The 22,987-nt window shown below is 41.7% G+C and overlaps 1 protein-coding gene across 1 annotated transcript in view; it reads left to right on the forward strand.

Moving 5' to 3' along the window:
• The window catches only part of EDA (ectodysplasin A), a 188,047-nt gene that overhangs the window by 162,090 nt on the left and 2,970 nt on the right, over positions 1-22,987 (forward strand). The window contains exons 3-7 of the mRNA XM_050965189.1: positions 8,602-8,631; positions 14,491-14,670; positions 16,576-16,610; positions 17,205-17,256; positions 22,613-22,734. Coding sequence (XP_050821146.1) covers positions 8,602-8,631; positions 14,491-14,670; positions 16,576-16,610; positions 17,205-17,256; positions 22,613-22,734 — 419 coding nt within the window. The remainder of the gene's footprint in view (positions 1-8,601; positions 8,632-14,490; positions 14,671-16,575; positions 16,611-17,204; positions 17,257-22,612; positions 22,735-22,987) is intronic.

Below are 22,987 nucleotides of genomic sequence, written 5' to 3' on the forward strand. Positions count from 1 at the left end.
ACCCTCTTCCCGTAAGCATTCACTATACTAGACATTCCTTCAGACTTCTCAGTGAAGACTGAAACAAAGAAGTCATTAAGCATCTCTGCCATTTCCAAGTCTCCCGTTACTGTTTCCCCCTCCTCATTGAGCAGTGGGCCTACCCTGTCCTTAGTCTTCCTCTTGCTTCTAATGTATTGATAAAAAGTCTTCTTGTTTCCCTTTATTCCCATAGCTAGTTTGAGTTCATTTTGTGCCTTTGCTTTTCTAATCTTGCCTCTGCATTCCTGTGTTATTTGCTTATATTCATCCTTCGTGATCTGACCTAGTTTCCATTTTTTATATGACGCCTTTTTATTTTGTAGGTCACGCAAGATCTCAAGGGTAAGCCAAGGTGGTCTTTTGCCACATTTTCTATCTTTCCTAACCATCGGAATAACTTGCTTTTGGGCCCTTAATAGCGTCCCTTTGAAAAACTGCCAACTTTCCTCAGTTGTTTTTCCTCTCAGTCTTAATTCCCATGGGACCTTGTTCATTAAAGTCCTTAACTTTTACCATTAGCAAAGTATAATTAGTGTTATGGCCCTGATTCAGCGGGGTACCTTAGCACATGGTTAATCTGCATCATGTAAGAGCCCCATTGAAATCCAGGCACCTGCTTACGTACCTTAGTGAATTGGGGCCTGGAGGAGCATATATTGAGCCTATAGGTTCAATGGTCATATTACCTGACTCAATGGCATAGCTGGGACAGGAAAACTGGGTTGGCCCTGGCTTTCGAGTGGGTGGGCAATGATGGGAGGTGACAGGAAGGGGCACGGAAGGGATCGGGTGTCCTGGGGAGGGGGGCAGGAGGGATTTCCTCCCTTACTGCTCAGCAGCCACCATGAGGTGGAAGGGGTCCCCGGCAGGGCTCGAGCTCCGCCCATCCCTCCTGACCCCAGCTTGGTTTCCGTCAGCCCAGCTGCGTCCCCCTCCTGTCAGCCACACACTGCTGCCCTGGTTTCTGCCCCACCACTAGCCCCGCCCAGACCATTCCCCACGAGGCACACCCGCCACTGGGCTACTGCTGGGGCCAGAGACCGGAGCAGGAGTGCACAGTGCTAGCAGGAGGATGATGCAGCTGAGCTGACAGACATCGAGCTGGGTCGAGAGTCCCAGCCTGTGGATCTCGGGGGCTCCGGCCCCGATTTGGATGGGCCTGGATGCTAAGGTCAGCAGACTCAAGCTCTCAGGGCTGGGTTCCATGGCTGAAAATTTGCAGTGTAGGCACTGTGGCTTAGGCTGGAACCCAAACTCTGGGACCCTCTAGCCTCACAGGGAGCCAGAGCTCGGGCTCCAGCCTGAGCCCAAACATCTATACAGTGGTTTTTAGCCCCTTTGCCTGATCCCCATGAGCCCAAGTCAGCTGACTCAGGCCAGCCAGGGCCATGCTTCAGGTCTTTTATTCCTGTGTAGTCTTAAAATAAGCAGTGCTATAGCTGCTTTTGTGGCTATAACTTGTGTGTATTGGTGTTTGGTTTCTGTTCTCTACATCAGAGGTCTCCAAAGTTGGGTATGTGCACCGCAGGTGTTGCACAAGAGGATCCTTTGGGGTGCACGGCAGGAGGAGCGCTGCTTCGGCAGTTCAGGTGGCTTTTCTTTTTTTTGCTTCGGCATTTTCTGCTTGGGGCGGCATGAGGTGTGTGCTCAAAAAATTTTTACTGATGGAGTGCATGATCAAAAAAAGTTTGGAGACCACTGCTCTACATCATTTGTTCAAAGCCTTTCTGGGTAGCTGTGCCAGTATACCAGACCTCAACTGTATTGCCCATTACCTGCTATCTCTGATTCGGTTATACACATAATTTGCAGTGGATCTTGAACTGCTCCAAATCCCAGTCTTGTGAGTGGCTCAGGTTTTCACTGTGTATTATAATTCATATAGCTGAACACGTAGAGGGCAACAGGGTCACACTGGGGCCCAATATAGAAGCAAAAGCCTGAAATGACCCTGCTCTGTTTGTCAGTGCATTGACACCTCTAAGCCAGTGGTTCTCAACCAGCGGTACAAGTACTCAGAGGTCTTCCGGGGAATATATCAACTCATGTAGATATTTGCCTAGTTTTACAACAGGCTACATAAAAAGCACTAGCAAAGTCAGTACAAACTAAAATTTCATGCAGACAATGATTTGTTTATACTGCTCTATATACTATACACAGCAATGTACATATAATATTTATATTCCAGTTGATTTATTTTAAAATTCTATGGTAAAAATGAGAAAGTAAGCATTTTTTTAGTAATGTGGTTTGACACTTCTTTGTATTTTTATGTCTGATTTTGTAAGCAAGTAGTTTTTAAGTGAGGTGAAACTTGGGGGTTCGGAAGACAAATCAAACCCCTGAAAAGGAGTACAGTAGTCTGGAAAGGCTGAGAACCACTGCTCTAAACTACCATTTTCCCCAGAGTTTCATCACTGTTTCTAAAGATTTAAAACCTAACATGATGTATATGAGCACGGTGAGCATATGATGTATATGAGCATAGGTGATAGTGTAGGAGGATATAGACAGGTCTACAGTATCTTTCAGTAGACGTCAGTTATACTGAACTTCTTAACAGGGCACTTCATTAGTGTATCCAGTTTTGTAGTGCTGTATCTTTCCTCTTTGTTGCTTAAGACTGGTTATAGAAAGAATAATATTACTTTCACTCTGCCCACATGATGGAGACTGCTAAACTAAATAGGCTTCTATACCATGTCCGTCACTGCTGGTCTGTGGTCATTGCTGAACACGATACAACAGGGATCCCAAACTCAAATCACCACAAGGGCCACATGAGGACTAGCACATTGGCCCGAGGGCTGCATCACTGACACCTTTTCATATAAAGATACAAAAGCCCCTGCCCCAGTCTGGCCCCGGACCTGCCCCCACTCCACCCCTTCCATGAGACCTTGCCACTGCCCTGCCTCTTCCCACCCTCCCCGCCCCCATTCCAACCCCTTCCCCCAAAGACCCCACCCCAACTCCGCCCTCTTTCCCAAATCCCCACCTCTTCGCCTCCTCCCCTGAGTGTGCAGCTCCCCGTTCCTCTCCCCTCCCTCCTGGAAAGCGCTAAGTGCTGCCAAACAGCTGTTTGGTGATGGGAAGAGCCTGGAGGTAGGCAGAGGAGCAGGGACATGGCGTGCTCGGGGGGAGGGAGGGTGGCAGGGGAGAGGAGCCCAGCAGCCACAGGAAATAACTCCAGGTGGGCAGAGAGCTTGGCGGGCCACAGCAAGTAACTCCACGGGCCACGTGCAGCCTATGGGCTGCATGTTTGAGACCTCTGCAATACAATATGTGCCTAAAAACCACCTAGTGAATTGTTATATCAATGTTCATCATATCTTCCAGCACCATCATAATCATAATACTTCTGGAAATGTTTTTGTGGAGTAAGACTTGAAATACAAGGTCTCAGTCTGGAGGAAGGGAAATGTATAGTGTTATTCCAGAGAAATAGGGATGGGGGTTCAGGTCTCATCCCCAGAGCATGAAGGAGGGGAAATTAAGTATTTAATTTTGTCATATTTAGTAGTTTTTTGTGTGATTAATTTTTTTATTAATTTTCATCAAGAAGCAAACATTAAAAATTAAAAAAGGTAAATGGTTTACAGCTTGTATCTGTGACCAAATACCGCACATTTCATAGAATATTAAGTAAAATTTTGCAGTTGTGCAACTTTACAACTTGTCAAAGCTGCAGTACAAAATAGACAGTATTACACAGCCATAATATGTTTGAATGGGGGTTAATAAAAACCAGACATACGCAAAAAAGAAGGAAGAGACGATGGGGTGTAGGAAGAGGGAAAGAAAAAGCAGAGGTGTCAAGTGGAAGTGGCATTATTTGAGCTATCTCAGCATTCTTTATCCAAATGTATCAAGAAACGAGGTTCAAATTTCTTTGAATTCATATAATTGTTCTTTTCGTCTATAAGCTATTCTTTTTTGCTGCTAACTTAGATAGATCCAAATACCAGTACTCTATTCTGGGCACAAGCCTACTCCTCCATTTTTGTAAAACCATGCACTTGGTAATCATTGTGGCCTTCAGTCTTTATGGTGGAGTTAAACCCAGCATTATAGGTATATAACCTAGGATATAATTTTCAGCTGAGGTTTGGTTGCTGAAGCCAAGCCAAGCAGTATTTTCACTCTAGTGTCCACCTCTTTCCGCAGCTGCCTAATTGCTGGACAGTGCCATTGCATGTGGAGAGGGAAAGGGCCCCATCTTGCATAAGCTCTGTGACATTTTGAATAGCATATTTACTGTAATAAGCATAGCCTGAGTTCCACAGAGGCATTTTTAACATTCCATAAAATACTTTGCCATTGGGCTTCTTTTAAGGGCTGTGATGAATCCCCTTCATACACATCCACAAAACTCCAGACCAGTGGAGTTCCTCTTCACTAGTAAACATACATAGTAGACATGGGCAGATTACCACTTGTGATATTAAAATGCCAGTAATGATTCTGGTGAACTCTGCCTATCTCTTGTTCCCCTGGATGATGAGGCTATACACCAGCCACCTTGACAGCACCAAGCAAGGATTCAGTTACCAACTCAGCAGGTGCAGACTGAACTGTAAGAACTACCATACTGGGACAGACCAGTGGTTCCTCTAGACCAGTATCTTGTCTTCCTATAGTGGCCAATGCCAGATGCTTCAGAGGGAATGAACAGAACATGGCAATTTATCTAGTGACCCGTCGTCCCCTGTTGTCTAGTCCCAACTTCTAGCAGTCAGAAGTTAAGAAACACCCATACTGTGTGGTTGCAACCCTGACCATCGTGGCTGATAACCATTGATGGACCTATCTTCCATGAACTTTTATATAATGCCTTCTTCTTTTTTTTAAACCCAGTTATACTTTTGGCCTTCACAACATCCCCTGGCAATCAGTTTCAAAGGCTGACTGTGTTGTGTGAAGAAATACTTCCTTATGTTTATTTTAAGCCTGCTGCCTATTAATTTCATTGGCTGTCCCCTGGTTCATGTGTTCTATGAAGAGATAAATAACACTCACTTTCTCCATATCATTCATGATTTTATAGACCTCTATCATGTTCCCCTTCAGTTGTTTCTTTACCAAGCTGAATAGTCTGTCTTTTTAATTGCTCCTTCTATGGAAGCTGTTTCATACCCCTAATCATTTTTATTCCCCTTCTCTGTTCTTATTTTTATGTTCTTATGTTTTCTGACTGTAAGCAGCCAGACACAGGGGCCATGACAAGAGCTCAACGTGGAGCTTTGCAGTTAAAAGAGGCCTTGAAAGAGCACTTTAATGGTCAGCCACAGTAATCCATTGTGTCGGACTGTGCTCTGGTCCTGCAGTTTTGGAAACTTTGGGAATTATGCAGTATTTGCGATACATTTATAATTAATACATTGTATATTTCACTGAACCAGAGTTCTTTGAGTAGTGTCCCTGTAGGTGCTCCACATCAGGAGTGCCTGCAACTTTGATCGGAGATTTTTGGTAGCAGTGCCCATTCAGCCCATGCATCCACCCCATACATCCCCATGCCCTGCACTGAGATTATATAGGGCTGCATGGGCTAACCAGCCACAGTTCCTTCTTAGCCACCTTCAGCCTGAGACAGAATCTCCACAGACCTGTTCTCTCTAATTTTTCAGCAATGTATGTTAGTTAGCATATAGTTAGTTACCTTATAGAGTTTATAGTTGTTGGAACAGGTGTTCCCTTTGGTCTTTTTTTTTCTTTTTTCTTAAAAAGAAAACAAATTTTATCATAAAAAAAGAGTTAGATAGTTGTTACGAACTTCCTTTTCTAGAGATTTCTTTGTTATTTGACCCAGGAATGCCAGGCTTCCCGGTACCTTTTCTGCCATGAGGCTATTCCAATCAGTGACTGGCATTCCAAGTGCTTCCGCTGTCTGAGTGATACTTGTATCCCCAGTAAGTGCAATATCTGCGTGTCCTTCAAGGGTAGATCTCAGAAAAATAAGGAGATGGAGTAAGCTTTACAATCCGCTTCAGATCCAGGGGCAGAGAAGCCCCTCTACATTGATCTCCCAGTACCACTAGTGCTCCGTCCATGTCAAAATCTCAGTCACCAGCAACCACTAGAGATCTGGGGAATACTGCAGGATCGAGTACATCTATGGTACTGAAGTCCTCAACAGCATCTTCCTCTAAGGAGAATGAGATAAGGAGTACATCCTCAAGAAGTTGCCAAAGCACAAGAAGGCTACATAGACCTCAAGTCCCAAGGAGAGTTCCATGCAGGCACCGAGTAATGTCGGTACTGCAGCAGTGAAGAAGAGCCAGTCATCTAAGACAGACTTGGTACCGACTTCGGGTGCCTATACCCAGAGCATCAGAGACACTGTTGAAAAAAGTCCTAAGCCCGTTCCCGAACAACACTTGGTAACAATCACATGAAAGTCAACTATACCAAAGACGTATGGTAAAGATGGGATCAGAGCCAACTCACTCTCATGCCAAGTGCTTGGTACCAGCTGCATTGGTACCAAAACTGTCCTCCACAGGTTCTTAGTTGACCCTGTCTTTGATACCCATCAATACCGCAAGAATGTAGATACCCTAAGGAACTGATAGTACCTTTGGGGCTGAAGTCTTTTCCTCAGCCAGTCTCCAGTTTCGTATCTCAAACTACCTAGCGCTTATTACCAAATATGACTTTTTGATCTATGGGCAGATGGCGGATATTGCAGATAAACTACCTTAGTAGCATCATGCCTGCTTCCAAGCTCTTCTAACTGTTTGTTGTACCATTGCCTCTCATTGTATTAGTAAAACAATGAAAAGTCAATACCAGTGCTAACCTGGGGATGGGCTGGGTGCCATCTTCACATTTAAAAGTTGCAAGGAAAAATACGTGCAAACATTTACCCAAGGTTCCTTCCTCAGTCATTTGGCTCATCCATTGGCAGCACTGGGTAGACAACAGTGGAGTCTCAAACAGGTCCTAGTTCATGGCATATCTGGACTCTCTCTCTCTCCTGTCCCCACCCCACATTTCCTTTCTTCTCCTCCTCCTTGCTGTCCATGGCAGGGGTTTCTTTAATACAGTTGGGCCACATCTTAATAGAGTTTCTCATGTACACCATCCATTGCTATTACATGGGCTATCTTCACTCACACTGTCAATCACATAACTTCCCTGTGGAAAGTACAATTACTGACATGAACAAGTAATATTAGGAAATCATATATGCATTTTCAGCATTTTTTTATTGCATAATAGCAGCTGGAAACAAGGAGGAGACCAAGCACCATGTGACCAGCCATTTTTTCACAGATCATCATCAAATGTTCCACAGACAACAAAATTCCTTCATCTTTCAGAGCAGCAGGTGAAAGCACACCAATGTACAAAAAGACTGAGCTACATTAGATCACTGGTTTCTCTACAGGTGCTGGAAAATCTAATAAAGAGCTTAGCAAAAAAGGTTTTCATGGGAGTTTCTCAGAGCAATATGGTTTCTCAAAGCTTGCAAAGTGCTAGCTCTGGTTTCCCTTTGGCAAAAGTGAATATAGTAAACCAAGCTTTTAGTGGAGCATTTTGTGAAGGGTTTGACACTGGCTGGGAGGGGAATATGGTTTTAATTACTTAGCTCTAAAGAAGGTTCAACCTGTGTGCACAATGGGGAAACTATTATTGGAACTCCTCAAATGTTTAGAAACAAGGGATGTGGGAAAGAGTAGGTGAGGCCGGGAATGTGAAGTCTGTGGAGTGCAAGATGGTGTTTAAGAATCAGGCCATCACTTACATACCTGACTTGGTGAAAGTTCTTGAACATATAAGTTCAAAGGAGTTCTTAAGATTGTTTTCTTTACAAAGTCATTCGCGAGAAATTAATCCTGTGATCTTACTGACAGCTGAAAATGTTGACACTCCCTTTAAGTGTCCATTACGTTAAATTAAATTACAATGGAAATTCATATGTCACGCACATGGGTCATAAATGAATACATTATGACTATGCAGTTAAAGTGATGACCAAATTCATTTTGAGAGGGAGCACTTAAAAATTAAACTTCTTATCTGTCACATTTTTTTTAAAGAGCTTCAACCAAACTTCAACAGTTGTGCTTGCAGTTTTGTGTACCAATTTTGTGCATGCACATGTCCCCACTTTTACACATAGAAATTCTCGAGATGTATGATCAAAACCTATGTGCAAACTTGTGGGCAGTTTAGAGGTTGAGGTGAAAATTTGGCTAAATGTGTTAATAGAACCATGACTCCAGGAATGAAAAGTATTTTCCATCCTAGAATTGCTGTAGTCCAGAAACAGATGCTAAAAGGAAAGATAAATTCTGTAGAAATTTTCACCAAAATTCGCTATACTGAGTTCTTATATCAACCATCATAGTTACAGATCATCCGTTTGAGAGAAGGCAACACAATAGGAAGATTTCACATAAGTGCCTTGGTCTAACAGATCATTTGATCATAGGCCTATGCTTTCCACAGCATTGGCTTACCTTGCTATTTTGTTTTTGTGCCAAATCAAATTCCAGCCACCTTCTTCATTTTTTTGTTATTGAGGGAATGCTTGCTGTGAATTTCAGTATCTTTCTTTTCTCTTTGTAGGTCCAAGTTCAGTTAAAAACAAGAAAAAGGGTAAGTTAAAAATCTAATTTAATTTACTTGCTCATTGCAATGACTTCTCTCTAGCAAATGAGAAGCTACTTTTGGCTGTGAACTTTCTCTGATGAATATGAATACCGGAGAAGTGGCATTTTTACTCTTATCAGTTTAGGTACACCTTGCCTCATATATAATTTTCCACTTCTGTTGTAGTGATTGCAACATTGAGCAGGCCCATATTTAGAAAGAGAGACATTTACTAATTTTTCCCCCTAAAAGCTGGCACATCAGTTTTCAGAGGAGGCAGTGTAGGGGATGCAGTTGTAATTAGCTGCATAGTATACAAATAATTCCCAAGCTTTCATATGTGTAAATGCAGTTGGCTGGGTCATGGGTCAACCTATCATTGGCTGCTTGTCCTTCATCATGTCATTTTCACTAAAATGATTTTCCGCATAATCTCTGATTCTTAAAGTTTAGTCAGCAATCAGCCTAACTTTTTAGTAAGCATGTCTTTAGTGATATGAGCCAAAGTCCATTGACTTCAGGGCTTTGGATCAGACTCTAATCCCACATCCTTCAAGCTATTCAAAGTGTTCAGTAATTTATTTTAAAAGTGCTTTTTAAAGAGTTTATTTTACATTAATAAGGTAATTTAGCACATTAGCCCAGTTGAGCTGCAGTGGTATATACTACCTGAGAGCTGCTATTTTGCAGCCCTCTTTTGAAGTATTTATATTTCTGCACAGACTTTTTGTTAGGAATCTAACAAATCAAAACACCTCAATTGCCTACCAGACTACCTCTCAAAGGTCTGATGTCAGGAAACTGGTTTCAAAGAAGCAGTGCCATGCTACCTACTGTTACTCTTCCCTTTGCAACCCTTGAAGTATCCTTTTTATGTATTCTGTAAATGCTTGTGGACATTTACAGAACGTTGTAAGTTTGAAAGAAAATTGCTGTGTGCAGTGCTTGTGTTCCTCCAGGTGTAGCCCACATGCTTGAAAGAGAGTGCAGTACTGATCTAGGATGTGATTCAGCAAAGCATTATTCATGCATTTAAATTAAGCATATGCTTAAGTCCATCCCTGTTCACCAAAGAACTTGTACATGTGCTTAATGTTAAACATATGCGTAAGTGTTTGCTGAATAAGAATGGAGGTAAGCATGTGCTTAAAATAGGGTGACCACCCATCCCTAATTGGGTGGGATAGTCTCAAAATGTACATTTCAAGTCCCAGTCCTGGGCTGAATGACTTTGAGACAGCATTTGTCCCGGATTCCCTGTGGCACTGCTCCCTGCCTGCCTGAGGCTCAGGGCAGCTCCAGCCTCTTCCCAGTATGGGGGAGGAGCTGTGGTGGGCCTTAGTCCCCACTCGCCACAAGGCCCCGCCCCCTGTCATTGGCTGATGCTGGCTATAGTTGGGAACTCTGTCTATGTTTTCTATGAAAGGCACCCTAAATATTATATTTTCCAAAGACCTAGTTTCAAAAAAAAATCTGAAAACTTAATCCCTCTCATGTAGAATCAGTAGAACTAGAGGCCTCATAGGAAGTGATAATTATGACATTTTAACTGCTTTGGCGCAGCAGAGGAAAAAATGGTAGTGCTGTATTAATCAGTATTTTTCAGTTTCTGTGGTGCTGCCATATTTTGCAAAAACAGTGATTGTTCGTTGGCTGGCATGCCCTAAAGCAGAAAAAGTCTCAATTCCCCCTGCTTTTAAGAAAGGAAGTGTCTGCATGTTACCTGAAGACAGAGTTGGCAAGCTGGGAATCAGACAATCAAAGCACGCTCTATAAAGCTCTTCTGTGGCGGTGTTGGTGATTGTATGAGGACCCTGTGAAATCTACCTAGACTTTTGGTATGTGGCAATTCTACGCAGGGCATCGTTTGCTATGCAGGAGCCATGCAGATGCCATCTACTTAATCATAAGTATCAGCTTTCTCTTTCGGCTCGGTGTCAAATGCTGAATACTTTCAGGAGTTTTTTGAGAGGATACACCAACACATTTCCATGTTGTGATTTATTCCCTTATTTTATATGCACAGTTTCAAGCATACATGTGTTCATGCTCGCTCACTTTTTCTCAGTAACTCTGGCTCATTTCCTGTGGGCAAAGGGTTTCAAGTATGGGTGGAATTCTGCCCAAGAAAGTGATTTATGTAACATGTTTTGTGGCGGAGATAGAGCAACTAAGTACCTCATCACCCCCCACAAGTTGCCTGCTTGCTCTTTTTACCAAATTTGAAGAAAGTTCTTGCCCATCTTCCAGATGCAGCAATTCTTATACATCTCTTCAGCTCTGGAATGATCACCTCACTAGAGGCTGAATCAGGAGTTCTCACAATTTACCGTACAGCTCTGTTTCTACTTTGTAGGTTAGTAAGTAAGATTCACTGCATAGTGGAAAATTCATTTAAATAACTTGATGCACCATGTGCTGCATCAGAATTACATGTAATTGTTTTACACCTGAAGTAGCAAAATAGCCCTCTGGGGCAGGATTTAGTTAAAACAGCTGTAATGTGTATTCCATCTTGACTCCCAAGGCAGAGCAAGGACAAACAACAGTGAATCTGGCTTGGGTCACATTTGATCCTGTATTAAGGTAGTCTAGGATAGAGAATGATATAAATCAAAGGAATTAAATAAAAATGCTTTATGGGAGATGTGTAAGGATTTGAATTTTGATTCAAGGTGATAATTTCAAAAATGTGTAATTATCCTATTGGGGAGGCGAGCTTGGGGATTGGAAGAGTACTCAACCATCTGCCAGCTCAGATTGGAAGAGGCAAGCATGCTAATTGGGAGAGAAATACTACCAACAATATACTTTGTCTGCTTTTACAACTTCTGCCCACCCTCCCAAGACATATACCTTTTCATAAAATAATTTAAATCAAATTTCTGCTTTAAAAATACTACAGTCTAGTTTTTAATTTTCGTATGACTCAAAATACAAGAGCAAGCCCAGGGAACATGGGGGAGAGAATGAGAGAATTCTAGTATTTCATAAAAGTAGTCAGCTCTCAGTTCTGTACACTAACATGTACAAGCAGTGGTGACTGTCTAACTTCCATTTCAGATAGAGACAAGAAATGAACTTTTGTGCCACCTAATGAAAGAAAAAAACCTGCATGTTCCATCAAACAACTCAGGAAAGGCACTGTGATCAGTTGTAGGTAGCTAGCACAGCAGCTCTGATTCTAGGCATCCTTGTTAACTGCTAGGTATGTGCTTAGAACAAACCAAAAGGGGGAAGCCCTTCCAACTTTGTGCTCACCAAAAATAATGAGATTATTTCATTTTGCACCATGACATTGATAGACGGAAGTGCAGTAACTTCCTTAGAAACAATTCTAGTAGTCTTTCTTTTCTGTCCTAAATGTCTGCTGTGGTCTGATTAACAATTGTTTATATTCTATCCTAGAGATGGCTGCATTTCTTTGTTTGGTAAAGAGATTCCTATAAGCTTGTAAGGCTCTTTAAAATAAGAGTTGCTATAAAAATATAAGATTTTTTTTTTTTAAAAAAAACTTCATTAAAAGAAAATTGTTTCCATCAAACTCTGAAAAGTTAGGAGATGCCAGAATTAAAGTTGCACAGACAGCCATAGTTAGGTCCCCTTGTACACATGCATTATGATGGTTTTTACTTATGCCTTTTTTATTTTATTTCAACCACTGCCTCATCTAATGTGCAGGTTGGACAGTGCTCAGGGAATGAGACAGCTGTTCAGTATTGGTATCTTCATCATGCTGCTAGTAGCCCCTGCATTGTTTACTGCACATCTTCCAAAGCCTGCAACTAATACTAAATCATTCATTGCCTCAGTCTTTTTTCTAAAGCACTTATTACAATAGAATCTGAATGCCTGGCAAACATTCATGAATTTATCTCCAGTGCAGTATTAGAGAGCATTATTATCCCTATGTTATAGATGGAGAAACTGAGGGGGAAAAGACTTACCTGAGGCCACACAGTGAATCAGTGGTAGAGCAAAGATTAGAACTCAGACCAGCTTGAATCCCAACCCTCTGTTCCTTCCTATAGACCAGACTACCTTACTGGAACAGTTGTTGAGTATCCATAGCTCATGTTGACTTGACTTGTAATTGTGTGTGTTCCGTTTTTCTGTACATCAAGCCCCAGATGTCTCAAGTTGGACACTCAGAAAATGAGGGATATGCAACTAGCTAGCAGCCACATGCCAGACTTTTGGTTAAAATGACTTACTCGGTATCACATAGGAAGACTATGAATGGAATTTAGTTTGTTTGGCATTCACCTACCTTAATCACAAGATCATCTCCTCTCTCCCTTCAATCCCCTACCTTATTCACTGCACACCCTTCAACTTCTGCAACAAATGACGAGGCTGGCTGCAGGTTCCTGCTTCAATTACACAATTCTCATTCATCCCCAGAGCCCATCCAGCTTGTGCACTGAATGAGACATAGGTCCTGTGGATAAAAATAGAGCTGGTCAAAGTTTTTATGACAGAAGTTGTCTACCGGAAAATACTGATTTGATGAAATTGAAACATTTCACAGAATTTTAATAGGATATTATCTAAATGTTTAATTTTGACTTTGTCATTTTGACTTTCATGTTATAATTTTATCATCAAAATGTTTTGACCTTATTGAAACAAACTATTTTAAGAATATTTTGTTTTTATGAAAAAAAATTGAGATTTTGACATTTTGTCCTGATTTGAGACAAAAACAAATTTTGAAATCTCTTAATTTCCGTCAGATTGGAAATTTTGAAGTTCAATCATCTCTACATATGCACAAAGAGACTGAATTAACATTCAACGGGGCAATGTAATTTCCTATGCTTTAAAAAACATAAACACAAGTTATATTATGTACAACTGTAACAACAACCACACACGCACACAATCTTAGGGGGTATACATCTACATGAGCCCTTAGCAGGTCTTGAGCTATAGGACTAACTACATTAGCAGGCATCAGGAGAAGGCTGTTATTATGGGGGGAGGTGGCCCACTTAGGTTCAAGAGGTACTTGGAGAGCCAAGCCAGTGCTCTCTGTTCTCTTATCCCTAAATAAACAAAAGCTTCTTCTCCATGCAGTGTCCCCAGACTGTGGATGGGCTATTTGGACCATATTCTTCAAGGAAGTATTTTGAAGACTTTTTTTTTTTTTTTTTTTTCAAATGTACCCTAGTCAACCAGCCTGCCTTTCCAGAGCAAATCTGCAAATCTAGAGCACCCAAATTTCATGCTCAGTGCATGTCCCACATATGAACACAATATATCAGGATTTCCAAACAGGCAGATGAACTGGATCTTTATGATAGAAGGTTCAGCTCCATGTTTGTCTGAGGATTCTTGCTCCAGGACAATAGATTCCCTCTCTCCTCTTCAGTCTAGATTACAGTACTGCCTTGTAGAATGTTTAGTCCTAACTTAAAAATATTTATATACATCCCAAGGAATCTGTTAGATAAGGGGCTTGCTTCCTTCATGTTCAATTTCTCTCTTCGTATGGTAAGCCCTGCTGAACCCACTTCGTTCTACCCAACAAGGGCAAGTGCAATCACCTGATGAAAAGGCCAACCACTGGTCACTATCTGTCATCAGATCCAGATTGTCTCACACCATAACATCACGTTCTGGGCTGAATCACAAAATCTGAGCTAGCTGTTTGATCTTGCTTTTAGCTTATCTCTCACCAGCTCCAACATGGCTGACTGCTGGAATAGAATGTGAGAACATGATCCTGGCTCTTCCTTTTTCTCACTCACTAGGAAGCTACCTGCTGTTCTCTTATGGGAGAGTACAGGGAAGCCAACTCAGAGCTTTTTAGTGCCATGCTGAGTAGGCAGAGGACCTAACACACTATCTTGTATTTTTCAGGTAAAAAGGCTGGTCCTCCAGGGCCCAATGGTCCTCAAGGGCCACCAGGACCTCCTGGACCCCAGGGGCCCCCAGGAATTCCAGGGATCCCTGGAATTCCAGGCACAACTGTAATGGGACCTCCTGGTCCTCCTGGTCCTCCTGGCCCCCAGGGACCACCTGGGCTTCAGGGCCCTTCAGGTAAGTGTTTATTTCAATCCTAATTGGACAGATGCTTTGCAGACACCAGTGATGAGGGGAAATACCATGGTGATGATAATGGCATAAAAACTGAATAGAACATACCCAGAGACCTCTCCTTCAGTTCTAACCTGAGGCAGTGGGGCTGCACTGTTGTTATAACAATATAAGAAGGTTCATTTTCTAAGTGCCATGTACAATCTCTCATCAGGATGCAGACACTAGTACTCCTAGCTAGAACTGGAGAGGGAGGAAAAAGAGGTTAAAAACCCTCTTTGTCCTTACCAGCTCAGCTGGACAGATTAAAGATGGGCTACTACGTCTGCCCCAGCTAGCCTAACTAGTGCTGGTCCACTAACTAGTACTGTGCAGTGCATAGATAAGCCTGGCTTTTCACAGACAAATAAGACCTGATCCCTGCCCCCAAAGAACTTAGACTAAGTTTCAGCATAACACAGTGAGTGATAACAAACAATGAAGGCAAGAGGATCATGTGGTTGTTCTGGTTTGCTATGGGTTCCACACTGTTTACTTTTATTCTATTTGCAAGAAAAAGATGCTACTTAAATTCCCCATCCATAGTCATTCCACTGGGTGAAAGTAGCAGTGAACTGCCAGGAGCTATTATCCTGATGTGACCTGCTATGGGACTAGCACTATGGCTAAACAGAGCAGCCAAAGGAAACTGGGTTAATATCTACATATAGCTATGTGTTATCAGTTACTTCTGTCTCTCTTTGAGAAGCAGCATTGTCTAGTAGTTGAAGCATGTAACTGAAAAACTGGGTATTGTTACTTCAATTCCCTGTAAGGTCTTAAGTCATTTCCTTTCTCTTTGCCTCAATTTCTCAATTTGTAAAATGGGTGTAACACTTGTCTACCTCACAGGGGGCGCTGAAGCTTCATTTTTGTCTGTAAAGCACTTTGCAGATTTCTAAGCATTCTCTCTGAAGATGTCAAAGTATTTGTTCCCATTAACCTCCTAGTGAGCCTGAATTTCATTGGTACTGAAGTCTACAATCAGCTGTAACTCCTATGTATGAGTTGTCAGATGGATTGCTTTGAGGCTGCCCTGCTTGTAATATTGGTCAACAAGCTAATCTGTCCTAATCCACATATCTGATGTGGTAAACCATTGGGAAGGACATGACTGGATCAGAAAAGCTGCTGTCTGAGACAATTGTTAGGTTAGTCTCAGAGTAATCACAGACAGCAAGTCTCACCTCGTTCACATGAAAATATTTTTTCCTGCACTTCCCATTTTCTCTTCACTCTCCCTATATATTGTTTTAAATCATTTTCTGAGATAACAGAACACTGAACCTTCCTTCCTGAATACAGACAAGGTTTATTACCCTTTCCCTCATGGTGCTTTCAGAGAAAACTGACTGGCTTTCAGTCTGTATACTAGGAGTGGCCAAAATGCAGCTCAGAGGCAACTTGCAATCCTTAGTTCTACAGTGCAGTCCACAGAGACCCTTATCTTTATTAAAGAGATCTGTGTCACAAAGATAACGGGTCCTATTGTGTGGTCTGGCTACTCAGAATGAGTTGGAGCACTGCAGTATGGAACATATAGTCTTTGGAGGATGCATCCCCATAATCAAGATGAGAGTTGCTGCAATTTGTTCTATTTAATGAAAACAGGTTGAATAAAGTTTGGGGACTCCTGATTTGTCAGATAAAATTGCAAACCAAGAGGAAAGCTGGAATGCAGCATTTCCAATTAGGAGACCTGTTAATTGTTAAGCTCAATGTCACTTGTTGTCTTTCTTCCTTCCCACTGAAGATGTGGTCCCATTAGGAAAACCCGTTTTTTACTCAATAGACAGGAGATTTGCTGCATCTGATTTTGCAGAAGTTTCTCAAGTGCCATCATTATTTTGTGGATATTATATTTTGCAGGTGCCACAGACAAAGCTGTCTCCAGGGAGACACAGGTTGGTTGATTCTGTCTTAGGGGGAAATGTCAGTTGAGTTGGCTAGATATTAAATTTTACAAGGGTACATTTTCTAAATGTCCATTTTGTGATAACTTTCCTGAATAAATGAACATCTTGTGCTAAATGGTTGTTACACTCACATAAATACCAAAAGAAATTACCAGAGTCACCTTTACCATTGGAAATGCCAGAGGAAGCACTTGATTTGCTGCTTACTGAACAGTTTGCTACCTTTTCTCACCTTCTTAAAATACCTTAAATAATCTCTTGTCATTGGTTTGTTTTAACCCACTCCATCTTTTACAAAAAGCGTTCTTGATGTACAAGGAGTTTCAAATGTAAAAGGTAAAGACTGTATGAATTGTACTCTTTAAATAGAAATAAATGTACTCAAATCCACATTGACACAAAGAAAATAATAATGAGTCCTCTTGCCTAGCTGTGCACAGCCAGCAATATTCTGGAGGTCTACAATGACTACTTTGAACGTTATATCCTGATCATCAATTCCACAGAGAGATAAATAAGGTTATTTAGTAGAATAAAGCAGTGCATCTGGATAATTTTAACTTGCTGTACTTTTATTTGCAGCCAGCTGTGGTTCATCTCCAGGGCCAAGGGTCAGCAATTCAAGTAAAGAATGGTAAGAATGACAAGAGATTGTTAACAACTAAAAGGGTACCATCCTGCACCCTCAATTTTGTAGCTAGGCTCTCTGTGCAGTATACTGCATAGTATGAGACACTAATGCAGCTCATGGTGTTCTCAATATGTTCCTCTGTTAACCTCCCTAAGTGACACTAAGACTTTGTGCTGCCTCCAGCCCCATCAATGCAACTATCTTTTATACTTCATCCATCCTGTTCTCCACTATCCTAAAACACACAAGTCTCTCCAAATAATTCTCTGTCCCAGTCCATCCTCTGCCCACTTGCTGACCTCCAAATAGATTATCTGCCTTCTCAAACCAACTGAACAATCAGTCCCCCATTCTCCCCTCCACAGACTAACCAGTCCTTTCCCCCAATCTATCTTCTGCTCTCCCTTTAGTCCTGAATGTATCCTGTGCCTGCCTCCATTTTTCAGCAATCCATCTCTGTCCGCTAGCACCCTACTCCATTCTGTAGTTCCCAGTCCTATCAATACATTCTCTGTCTCTGTCAATTCTCTGTTCCCTTCCCAAAGTTCCCAATCAGTAGACTTTTCTCCTCTTCTAACCCCCTAGATTCCAAATCAAATCTCTACCCACACTCTTCACTTTCCCTCAGGCTCCCCAAATCTCTAACCTCCAATCTATCAAACATCTTAGTCCAGCTCCATCTATCCAAAATACCCACTCCTCAGCCAGTTGATCCTCCCATCCAACCGGTTGATGTTCTTTTCTTCCCCAAAACTTACTAAATCTTTCTCATCAACTCACCTAGCAAATTGACCCTTTCTCCTTCTACTCATCCTCAGCAAATTTGACTTTGTGTTCTCCTCTGCCAGTAAAATTGATCCTGTATGTATTGCTGTTCCCTGCAGTAATTTTGATCCTGCAGTAAAATTGAGCTTATGCTTTCTTCCCCCATCAAAACTGATCCTATGTCCCTCTCCAATTTTCATGAAGGTTTCTTTTCTCTCTGCCCAGTGGAGGGTCACAAGATTAATCAGATGCCTCCTTTCTCTCTGTGGTTCAACTCCTGTGGTTGTGTTGGAAGGGGAGAAATTCTGTGATAAGTGCTCCCCTGCCTGGACCCAATCCAAATCACTGGAACACTGATCATATTTCCCACATAGTATCCCAAGACACTCATAAGACCATAAGAATGACCATCCTGAGTCAGATCAATGGTCCATCTAGCCCAATATCCTGTCTTCCAACAGCGGCTAGTGCCAGATGCCTCAGTGGCAGCGAACAGAACAAGGCAATTTATTGAGTGATCCATCCCCTGTCATCCAATCCCAGCTTGTAGCAATCAGAGGTTTAGGGATACCCAGACCATGCTCTGATCATTTCGGCTAATAGCCATTGGTGAACCTGTCATCCATGAATTTATCTAAATCTGTTTTGAACCCAGTTACATTTTTGGCCTTCACAACATCCCCTGGCAATAAATTCCACAGGTTGACTGACTGTGCATTGTGTAAAGAAATACTTCCTTTTGTTTCTTTTAAACCTGCAACCTATTAATTCCACTGGATGACTCAAGTTCTTATGTTATGAAAAGAAGTAAATAACACTTTCTTATTTACTTTCTCCACACCACTCATGATTTTGTAGACCACTGTCATATCCCCTCTCACTCATTTCTTTTCCAGGATGATTAGTCCCAGTCATTTTAATCTGTTCCATACTTCTAATCGTTTTTGTTGCCTTTCTCTGTACTTTTTCCAATTCTAATATCTCTTTTGAGATGGGGTAACTAGAACTACATGCAGTATTCAAGACATGAGCTTACCATGGATTTATAGACTGGCATTATGAAATTTTCTGTTTCCCTTTCCTAATAGTTCCTATAATTCTGTTAGGTTTTTTTGGCTGCTTGTGCACATTGAGTAGATGTTTTCAGAGAACTATCCACAGTGACTCCAGGATCTCTTTCTTAAGTGGTAACAGCTAATTTAGACCCCATCATTTTTTATGTATAGTTGGGATTATGTTTTCCAGTGTGCATTACTTTGCATTTATCAACATTGAATTTCATCTGGCATTTTGTTGCCCAGTTACCCAGTTTTGTAAGATACCTTTGTAATTCTTTGCAGTCTGCTTTGAACTTAACTATCTTGAGTAATTTTGTATCATCTGCACATTTTTCCACCTCACTGTTTACCTCTTTTTCCAGCTCCTCTATGAATGTGTTGTACAGCACTGGTCCCAGTACAGATCTTTGGGAGTCCCCACTATTTACCTCTCTCCACTGTGAAAACTGAACGTTTAATCCTATGTTCTGTTTCTTGTCTGTTAACCTGTTACTGATCCATAAGAGGACCTTCTCTCTTCTCCCGTGACTCCTTACTTGGCTTAAGAACCTTTGGTGAGGGACCTTGTCAAAGACTTTCTGACAGTTCAGGCACACTATATCCACTGAATCTCCCTTGTCCACTTGTTTGTTGATACCATAAAAGAATTCTATTGATCGATAAAGCATGATTTCCCCAAGGCTGTGTTGTTGACTCTTCCCCAACAAATTGTGTTCATCCATGTGCCTGATAGCTCAGTGGTTTGAGCATTGGCCTGCTAAATCCAGGATTGTGAGTTCAATCCTTGAGGGGGCCTTTTAGGGTTCTGGGGCAAAAATCTGTCTGGGGATTGGTCCTGCTTTGAGCAGGGGGTTGGACTAGATGACCTCCTGAGGTCCCTTCCAACCCTAATAATCTATGATTCTATACTTCTGTTCTTTATTGTAGTTTAAACTAGTTTGCCTGGTACTAAAGTTAGACTTACTGGCCTGCAATTGCCAGGATCACCTTTGGATCCTTTTCACAAAAATCAGCATCACATTAGCAGTCTGCTGGTCATCTTGTACAGAGGTTGATTTAAGCAAGGCCAGCTGAGGACACACAGAATAGCTACAGCTCAGCATGCTCTCCATTCACACACAGAAGGCTGCTGCAGAGTGCTCTGAGAGCTGCAGGGGAGGGAATGAGGAGGGAGAGGGGAAGTGGATGCCCCTTACTGCCTCCTAGCTAATATAGGTAGAGCTGACAGCAATGTTTATAGTGAAGGCTGCCCCATACTATCCATTGAAAGAGCGTATTTTCATTTCTTTATAACATTGCCAGACTTTAACCATTGGTGCTAAAATTTCTCATGCCAAGTGTCTACCTCAGGCTGAACTTTTTCTGAAGTTTCAGAGAAATGTTACAGTTGTCCCTTCCAGTCCTATGATTCTATTTCTGATAATTATATTAGGGGAAAACACATTGTTTTGCATATGGTGGTTGTTTTTTTTTTTTTTTTTTTTAATGTTTACAACTTTCATTGTGAGGTTCCTGCTTTCAAGCCGGGACTTGAAATTTGGCAAATGGGTCACCCACAGGTCAAGAGAGATCCCCTTTGGTGCATCCAAATTTCACCAAATTATAAGCCTTTAAAAATTACTGTTTGTACATTCTCAGTAGAAGTATGCACATTTGGCAATAAAAATCTCTGAACATTCCATCTGTACTGAGTATGCTCCACAGAGCTCCATGGCAACCACAGTGAGCATGCTCCATTCCCACAGAATTTATGAATAGGAATTATCCTGCAATTGTTCCTCCCAGCTTCTGGAGGCTAATGTGCCTGGCACCAAAAGTGAGAGCAAAGTAGATTCACTCCTGCATTCTCAGAGGTTCCCCCACTGTCACCCAGCAGGCTTGAGGACAAGGAAGAAACACTCTGCCTTGAATGTAGACAGGAGAAGAACGGAAAGGCAGCTTTGGTGGGGAAAGGATAGGAGCAGAAATAGACTGGGACAAAATAATTAGGCATGAGAGAACTGGGTAGAACCATCTGTAACCACTAGAGCACATTCCCCCACAGAACCTGTAAGTTAAAACAGTATTTATGGATCCCAACAGTCCCCTGCTGTCAGCAAATAGCTGTGAAAAGAACCAGCAAAGTGTGTGTCTCATCCCCATCTAGTGGCTGGCTCATATAGAGGATAACAGCCTACTACTGCTACCAATTACTTCATTAGGTCTAGCGGTAGAGGTCTGTGTTGTGGATCTAAAGGTTCCAGCCTCATTAAAGACTCAAGTGTTAGACAGTATAGTACCACATGATTAAATTCTTGTTTTTATTTCAATTATTTTTTAATCTAGAAAATTGCATACAAAGAAACCATGTTAAAAGAATGTTAAGGTTGCAAAGTCAAGCATTCAAAAGTTAGGAAATGCCAGAATCAAGGTTGCCCATGTAAACTTAATTTGACGCCCTGTGCATATGCATTTATGAGACAGCCTTTAGTTACAGGATCACATACTATTCTTCCCACATGACCTCGCTTCATTCAGTGCATAGGATGTACCTCCTCTGGGGATGAATCAGAGCTGTGTAATGAATTAGGCTGTTATCTGTAGGACTTTGCCTCATTTGTTGAAGAAGTTGGAAATTCTGCAGGGAATGAGGCAGGAGGTTGCAGGAAGAAAAAAGATGGTCTCATGGTAAAGGCAATTGAATGCTTCCCTGGAGAATAGGATTCTACCTGTCTCAACCACGGAGTTCCTATGTGATGTTAAGTAAGTCACTTGTACCAACCTTCTCACAGGAGGCCACTAATTGTATGTTCCTTTATTCTCCAGGTGCCCAACATGAGACACCTGGAGCCTGAGTTACAGAAGTGCAGAATTCTCAGAACTGCAGTTGAAGTCAATGGAAGCTGTTCTTTGAATACATAAAGTGATATGTAAATGTGAAGTACTCTGAAAAATCAGGCCTTAGAGTCTCAAGTTGGGCACCCAGAATTAGTGGACGTTTGACAACTTTGGCCTTATTCTCTCTGTGCCTCAGTTTCCTACCTCTAAAAAGGGATAAAAATAGCACCTCTCCTCATAGGAGTGTTGTCAAAATAAATGTTTGTGAAACACTCAGATTATGGTGAGCGTTCCACAGACACACCCAGGAGGAAATAATCATTCTGTATTCAGTCCAGACTATGAATGATGTACAGTAAATGAAGCCTAGGGCCATATACTGAATGCTGAAAAGAAATATTGAATATCTACCATTCAGTGAGCACCATCCGTTATACTGAATGAGGCAGGATTCTTGTGCAAGAAATAGTACAACACGAAATCAAAGACAGTATCATAAGGCTTACACACACAGAAGGGGGCTGAATTAATCTACTGGCATCGTTAATTCTGGCATTTCCTAAATTTGAGTGCTTGACCTCGCAACTTTAGTATTCTTTTAATATATTTATTTTATATGTAAGATATCTGTAATCCATAGTTGTGTTTGTGTTGCTACTGCGCTTTTCATTCTGACGGGTACTGAGTGACTGCCATTTTCTCATACTGAGATCTTTCAGGTGGAGTGCTCAATGACTGGTCTCGCATCATTATGAACCCCAAGGTGTTTAAGCTGCATGCACGCAGTGGGGAGCTGGAGGTACTGGTGGACGGCACATACTTCATCTATAGTCAGGTAGAAGTGAGTACGGTCCTAGGCCTAACTCCTATTCCAGTATACAAAATGCAAAGTCTTGCATGAACCACAAGGGGGCTCCAGAGAGCCAGCAAAGGCCAGGAAATTGTATGTGCTCTGAACCATTTCATGTTCTAGGATGCAAGTAGAGGAGGAAGATGTACAATTTTGGGGAGTGCATGGTCATGTATTATACCATAATACAAACTACAAGGGATTAGTTACTGAGCATACGTGCAGACTCAATACAAAATTCCAT

This window comes from Gopherus flavomarginatus, chromosome 8 (assembly GCF_025201925.1).
Source record: "Gopherus flavomarginatus isolate rGopFla2 chromosome 8, rGopFla2.mat.asm, whole genome shotgun sequence".
Lineage (NCBI taxonomy): Eukaryota > Metazoa > Chordata > Testudines > Testudinidae > Gopherus > Gopherus flavomarginatus.